This window comes from Mobula birostris, chromosome 2 (assembly GCF_030028105.1).
Source record: "Mobula birostris isolate sMobBir1 chromosome 2, sMobBir1.hap1, whole genome shotgun sequence".
Taxonomy (NCBI): domain Eukaryota; kingdom Metazoa; phylum Chordata; class Chondrichthyes; order Myliobatiformes; family Myliobatidae; genus Mobula; species Mobula birostris.
Genome location: NC_092371.1, coordinates 8,650,583 through 8,658,002, shown reverse-complemented (window position 1 = coordinate 8,658,002; position 7,420 = coordinate 8,650,583). Strand labels below are relative to the sequence as shown.

General features: G+C 50.8%; 1 protein-coding gene across 2 annotated transcripts in view; it reads right to left on the bottom strand.

Annotated features, from left to right (window-relative positions):
- Positions 1–208: 208 nt before the first annotated feature.
- LOC140211963 (atrial natriuretic peptide receptor 1-like) overlaps positions 209–7,420 on the bottom strand; it is a 117,612-nt gene continuing 110,400 nt past the window's right edge. For both annotated transcript variants that reach the window (XM_072282258.1, XM_072282248.1), the window contains one exon: positions 209–2,582. In XM_072282258.1, the coding sequence (XP_072138359.1) occupies positions 2,520–2,582 (63 nt within the window). In that variant the 3' untranslated portion in view covers positions 209–2,519. The remainder of the gene's footprint in view (positions 2,583–7,420) is intronic.

The following is a 7,420-nucleotide window of genomic DNA, read 5'->3' as shown; positions in this document are numbered from 1 at the left end:
AACATGTGGAGAATGGATGGATATGGACCCTGCGTAGGCATTTAAATACTAGTTTAACACACAACGTGCTGAAAGAACTCAGCAGGTCAGGCTGCATCTATGGAGAGGAATAAGCCGTCGATGTTTCAGGCTGAGAACCTTCCTCTCCAGTCCTTACAAAAGGTCTCAGCCTGAAATGTCGACTGTTTCTTCCTCTCCATAGATGCTGCCTGACTTGCTGAGTTCCTCCAGCATTTTGTGTGTGTGGCTCTGGAATTCCAACATCTGCCGAATCTCTTGTGCTTTTAGGTACTTCCCACAATATCATGGGTCGAAATCTATATTTCACATCCCCCTACATGTGGTTCTAAACTACTGACCCCTCAATTCCAAAGAGCACCATAGGCCAAAACCAACAACTTTCAGCTAGTCCCCAATCTCCTGTTGACCCCTGTGCCCCTCCCAATCACAAGTGGGTGGCTCCAAACCTCTTGCCCCGTCTGCTTGCTATTCCCCACCTCTCTTCTCCCTCTGCTGCAAGGACTTAGCTCGCACTAACCTTCCTCCTCCTCAGCCCAAGGGTGTGTTGGAGAGAGTTGTGGGGATTTGTGGGAGGGAGTTGACGGGGTATGTGGTTTGCAGGGGTTTCTAGGAGAGAGTGGTGGGAGTATGCAGGAAAGTGTTGTGGGGGGATATGGGGGACTGTTGTGGGGAATGTGGGAGAGCGCTGTGAGTGTATGTGGGAGAGAGTTGTGGGGGAATGGCAGAAAGAACTGTGGGCAATGGGGGAGAGAGTTGTTAGGGATGTCAGAGAGAGTTGTTGGGGTAAGTGGGTGTGAACTGTGGAAATATGTGGAAGAGTTGGGGTATTTGGGAGAGATTTGAGGAGTTGAGGGAGGGAATTGTTGAGGTATGTGGCAGAGCATTGTTGGAGTATGTGGGACAGAGCTGTAGGGGTATATGAGAGAGTTGTGAAGGTCTGTGAGAGAGGGTTGTGGGGGTATGTGGGAGATTGTTGTGGGGGTATGTGCAAGATTGTTGTGGGGGTATGTGGGAGGGGTTGTGGGGGTATGTGGGAGATTGTTGTGGGGATGTGTGGAGGGAGTTGGGGTATTTGGGAGACTGTTGTGAGGGTATCTGGGAGAGAGTTTTGGGGTTATGTCAGAGTTTTATGGGGGCATGTAGGAGAGAGTTGGGAGGTATATGGAAGAGAGATGGGGATGTGGGAGAGAATTTTGGGGGAATGATGGAAAGAATTGTGGGGCAATGGAGGAGGGTGTTGCTGGGGAATGTGGGAGATGGTTGTGGGGGTCTGTGGGAAAGAGTTGTGGGAGTAGAGAATTGTAAGGGTATGGTGGAGCGAGTTGTGGGGTATATGGGAGAGAATTGTGGGAGATTGTGAGAGAATTGTGGGGATATGTGTGAGTGGTTTGTAGAGGTATGTGGCAGAAAGTTGTGGGGGTCTGTTGGAGAGTGTGGGGTTTTGTGGGAGAGATTTCTGAGGGTATGTGGGAGGGAGTTATGGGTTTATATGGGAGTGAGTTGTGGGGGTAAGTGAGAGAGGTGTGGGGCTATTTGGACAACATTTGTGGGAGTATGTGGGGAAGATTTGAGGGGTATTTAGGAGAGAGCTGTGGGGTATATGGGGGAGAAAGTTGTGGGGGTATTTGGACAAGAGTTGTGGGTAATGAGGAGATGATTTGTTGGCGCATGTGGGAGAGAGTTGTGGGGTAAATGGGAGAGTTGGGTGGGAATGTGGAAGAGAGTTGTCGTGGTATATGGGAGAGAGTTGTTGGGTGAGAGTTCCGGCAGTATTTGGGAGAGAATTGTGGGGGTATTTGGGAAATTGTGATGGGGGTATGTGTAGTAGAGTTGTAGGATTATGTGAGAGAGAGTCTTGGGGATCAGTGGGAGGGAGTTGTGTGGGTATGTGGGTGAGATTGTGAGGGTATGTGGAAGAGATTTCTGGGGGTATGTTGGAGTGAGTTGTGGAGGTTAGTGGGAGAGACTTGGGGTATATAGGAGAGAATTTTGGGGGTATGTGGGAGAGAGTTGTGGGGATTTGTGAGAGAGTTGTGGGGGTAGGTGGGAGAGAGTTGTGGGGAGAAATAGCTGGCTTTGAGAAAGGATGGGAATTGGAGAACGTAGACATGGGCACAGGAGGAGTTTGAGAACAAGGTGAGAAGAGAGTGTGATAACACAGGTGTGGTGGGTGGTGATAGAGAGGCTGTGACACACCTTGTTGACAGATTCATTTCGCTGGTTTTAATATCAACAAAAGCAAACAGGATCCACTCGTCGACAGTTGCGAATGCCTGACCAACACACGTAGAGCCACGACAACAATGATGAGTCTGAGAGAGTCAGAATTGAACGGAGGGGCATCTGTGCCTTCTGCCCCAGAGCAGTACCAACTGCACTCCTGAGATGGGGCACAGAGACGGGCTCCCCATAACACCGAGATTCCCAGTCACAGGCTGTGTGAGACCCAGAGGCGGAGGGAGGGTGGTGGGGGGGGGGGGGGAGGAAGCAGCGAGCTCTCAGCCCTGGCCACTGGCAGGGCGCTCTCCCAGCAGCCAGTACGTTCTCATCTTCCCTTTCCCCTGAAAAACAAGAGCACATGGCTTTAGGCTTCGCTTGCCCCAGGATGAACCGGGTTATCCCACCTGGCTGCATCACAGCTGGTAATAACAATTTCAAAACACACAAATGCAACACGGATAATATGAAGGGAACTTCACTCTGTGTCTGACCCCGGGAGTGTGTGATGGGACGGTGTAGAGGGAGTTTCACTCTGTGTCTGACCCCGGGAGTGTGTGAGGGGACAGTGTAGAGGGAGTTTCACTCTGTGTCTGACCCCGGGAGTGTGTGGTGGGACAGTGTAGAGGGAGCTTCACTCTGTGTCTGACCCCGGAGTGCGTGATGGGACGGTGTAGAGGGAGCTTCACTCTGTGTCTGACCCCAGGAGTGTGTGATGGGATGGTGTAGAGGGAGCTTCACTCTGTGTCTGACCCCGGGAGTGTGTGATGGGACGGTGTAGAGGGAGCTTCACTCTGTGTCTGACCCCGGGAGTGTGTGATAGGACGGTGTAGAGGGAGTTTCACTCTGTGTCTGACCCCAGGAGTGTGTGATAGGTCAGTGCAGAGGAAGTTTCACTTTGTGTCTGACCCTTTTTTTAAACAAAATATCTATATTATAAATACCGCAAATATCTCTACTTAACAGTGCCTAACACAATTATTCAACAAACTGCATTAGACTTAAATATTCTCAGTGATGGCACTAATCCCCGAGGAGCCCAACAGTCCTGGAACTGTGGTAGCCATGGACAGCACATGTTCCCTCTCATCGGTTACCCAGGCATGGATATACCCCCTAAACATTGCCAGGCAGACCTCCCGGGCAGATCTCTTTGCCACCCACTTCTAGGACCCACGGATAGCTGTTTTAGCCAGCCTCAGGAGCAAGTGCACAAGGACATCCTCATCCCTCCCTGCCCCCCCAGCCCCTGCTTATATACATGGGGTGGGGCTAAAATGAATTGAATTAACTTTATTTCTTACATCCTTCACATTCATGAGGAGTAAAAATCTTAACGTTACATCTCCATCTAAATGTGCAATCATCGTAATTTATAATAAATAGAACAATGTAACATAGAAAAACACTCAAATCAGTCAGAGGGCCTGCTGGAAGAAGCTGTCCAGGAGCCCGCTGGTCCTGGCTTTTATGCTGTGGTACTGTTTCCCGGATGGCAGCAGCTGGAATAGATTGTGGTTGGGGTGACTTGGGCCCCCAGTGATCCTACGGGCCCTTTTTACACACCTGTCTCCGTAAATGTCCTGAACCGTGGGAAGTTCACAACTACAGATGCGCCGGGCTGTCCGCACCACTCTCTGCAGAGTCCTGCGATTAAGGGAGGTGCAGTGTACCCTTAGGATCTGGGGGCCCACACCAAACTTCCTCAACTGTCTGAGGTGAAAGAGGTGCTGTTGTGCCTTTATCACCACATAGCTGGTGTGTACAGACCACGTGAGGTCCTCCGTGATGTGGATGCCAAGGAACTTAAAGCTGTTTACCACAACCCCAGATCCATTGATGTCAATCAAATGTAACCAGGTGAGGAGCAACCCTTGTGGATATGGGGCATCGAGTCTGCTCCACCAGTCCGTCATGGCTGATCCCAGATCCCACTTAACCCCATACACCTGCCCTCTCACCATATCCTTTGATGCCCCATCCAATCAGGAATCTATAAACTTCCACTTTGAATATACCCTCGGACTTGGCCTCCACCGCAGTCTTTGGCAGAGCATTCCACAGATTCACCATGCTTTGGCTAAAAAAATCCCTCCTTTCTTCTGTTCTATAAAGTCGCCCCTCAGTTTTGAGGCTGTGCCCTCTAGTACTGGATACCCCCACCAGAGGAAACATCCTCTCCACATCGACCTTATCTAGTCCTTTCAACATTCAGTAGGTTTCAAAGAGATCCCCACACATTCTTCTAAATTCCAGTGAGTACGGGCCCAAAGCTGCCAAACGGTCCTCATATGTTAACCTCCTCATTCCTGGAATAATCCTCATGACCTTCCTCTGGACTCTTTCCAAAGACAATATATTCTTTCTGAGATAAGGGTCCCAAAACTGTTGACAATACTCCGTGCAGCCTGACTAGTGTCTTATAAAGCCTCAGCATTATCTCGCTTTTATATTCTATTCCCCTTGAAATAAATGCCAACATTATATTTGCCTTCTTTATCACTGACTCAACCTGTTAATTAACCTTCTGGGAGTCTTGCACAAGGACTCCTAAGTCCCTCTGTGCCTCCGAAGTTTGAATTTTCTCCCCATTTAGCTAATAGTCCGCAATATTGTTCCTTTTACCAAAATTTTATCATACATTTCCCAACACTCTATTCCATCTGCCACTTTTTTGCCCATTCTTCCAATTTCTCTGTCCTGCTTCAATTTCATTGCTTCCTCAGCACTACCATCCCTTCCACCTTATCTACATATCATCTACAAACTTTGCCACAAAGCCATCAATTCCATTATCCAAATCATTAACAAACAATGTGAAAAATAGTGGTCCCATTACTGACCCCTGAGGAACACCACTAGTTAATGGTAGCCAGCCAGAAAAGGCCCCTTTTATTCCCACTCGCTGCCTCCTGCCTGTCAGCCATTCCTCTACCCATGCCAGTATCTTTCCCGTAATGCTATAGGATTTTATCTTGTTAAGCAGCCTCATGTAAGGCGCTTCATTAAATGCCTTCTGAAAATCTAAGTAAATGACATCCACTACCTCTCCTTTGTCCACCCTGCTTGTTACTTCCTCGAAGAATTCTAACAGATTTTTCAGGCAAGATTTCCCTTCACAGAAACCATGCTGACTTTGACGTAGTTTATCATTAGTACCCAAACTAAGGGACTTGCTACAGGGCACCGCTCTGTGCAGCACTGGGGTCCCCTCTTGACCCCAGGTGGAAAGACAGCCCACCATGGCATGTCGGGACGGTGGCCAAGGGTTAGGAAGTGGAGGGTGTAGAGCAGCAGCCTGAACGGGATTGTAGGTGTCATTGAGAGACGGCTCAGATTGTGTGGGCTCGGCTCCCAGATAAGATTCCGAGGCTTGGGTCCGACAAGCAGCTCCGGTGGAGCAGAGGTGAGTCCGGCTGGAGTTACTCCACTCACCTGAGCCGCACTGATATCCGTTGAGGTAGAGCAGGGGTCGCCCAGGATTCTGCCCTCTGCCAGAGGAGGGGATTCCTGGCCTGAGGCAACCATGTTCCAGACTCTCAGTAGGTCCTGATAGAAGCCGGGCAGACTCCGCAAAGCAGCATGGCTGATGCCCGGTGGTGGTAGTCGCATCTCTTCGTGAAGACAGCAGCCCCTCCGGAGAAAGTGCGTCGCCAACACGTGCCACCTGGGAAGGTGCTCAGTGTACAGGAATCTCTGTGGGGTCCTGAGGCGGAGAGCCGCCAAATGCATATGGACACACACCAGAGGCTGTCTGCCCTCTCCCACTGGGAGACTCTGGACTACTGCAGCGACCCAGTATTTCCTGTTGCCCTGGAAGAAGTCCACTAACTTCCTCTGCATCCTGGCGACAAAGGGGGCAGGTGGGGCTAAGGTGACCATCCGGTACCATAACCACCACCAGCCTGCCCCGATAGGAAAGCACCTTGAGAAGGCCTGACCAGCGCCCCAGCCGGGCCATGACTTTCATCTCCAGGTCCTGCCAGTTCGCCAGCCAGGTCTCCCCAGAAGGACTCAGGTAGACTCCCAGATAAAGGAGATGCCTGGTGCTCCACTCAAAAGCTCTCATCTCCTCCGGCAGGGAGTCCACCTGCCACTGACCCACTAAGAGTCCGGAACATTTTGCCCAGTTGATCCTAGTGGAGGACGCTGTGGAGAAAACATCCAGGCACTTGTGTGTCCTCTGCAGGTCACTGGGATCTGTCACCATCAGGAGAACATTGTCGTGTGTAAGCCAAGAGGACGACATCCATGTCCAGTTCACACAGAACCAGACCCGTTAACCTCCACCGAAGAAGGCACACAGATGGCTCTACACAGATGGCATACAACTGGCAGGTCATGGGGCACCCCTGACCTACTCCTCTTCGAAAGGAAACGGGCCTTGCCAATGATCTATTGACCTTGACAAGGCTCTCTGTGACAGAGTATAAGAGACTAAGCTCAGGCTACAAGGTGTAGTCCGAGGCCAAATGCTTGCAGAGTGCCCACCAGGAAACTGTGGTCTACCTAGTCAAATGCCTTCTCCTAGTCGAGAGAGAGAAACGCTGCTGGGGACCCAGTCTCCCGGAGCAGGTCTGGGATGAGATTGACATTGACCTGAATGGAATGGCCCAGGACTGTGTAAGATTGGTCTGGATGGATTGCCTGCCTCAACACCAAGCGAAGATGACTGGTCATTGCCCAGGTGAAGATCTTGTAATCCGCACACAAGAGAGAACGGAGGCCAGTTCTTCAGCAGGTGGAGGTCTCCCATCTTGGGCAACAGGACCATGACAGTTCTCCGCCATGTGGCTAGGCTAGGCTGTTCTCTAGGGCAAGACTGTAGTAGTTCCCCAGGGCGTCCCAGAAAGCAACTCTATGGTCAGGTCTTCTAGGCCAGGGGACTTGCCCCTCCAGAGTTGCCAAGCAGCTGCAGACAGCTCCGTCCGAGTCAGGAGAGCGTCCAGCCACTCTACGTCCTCTGGGTTGACCATCAGCAAATCTTTCCAAATCTCACCGCATGCATCCGCAGTTGATGGGTCTGGCGAGAACAAAAACCCTTGGAGTTGGTTTCATCAGGATCTGTGACGGAGGAGCCTTCAGCAGCTAGTAACTCCACCCCCTGCTTTTGGACTTCTAACCACTTCTCCAAAGAGTAGAAAAAGGGTGAGCCATGGGCTAAATCCTGCAGTGTTTGGAT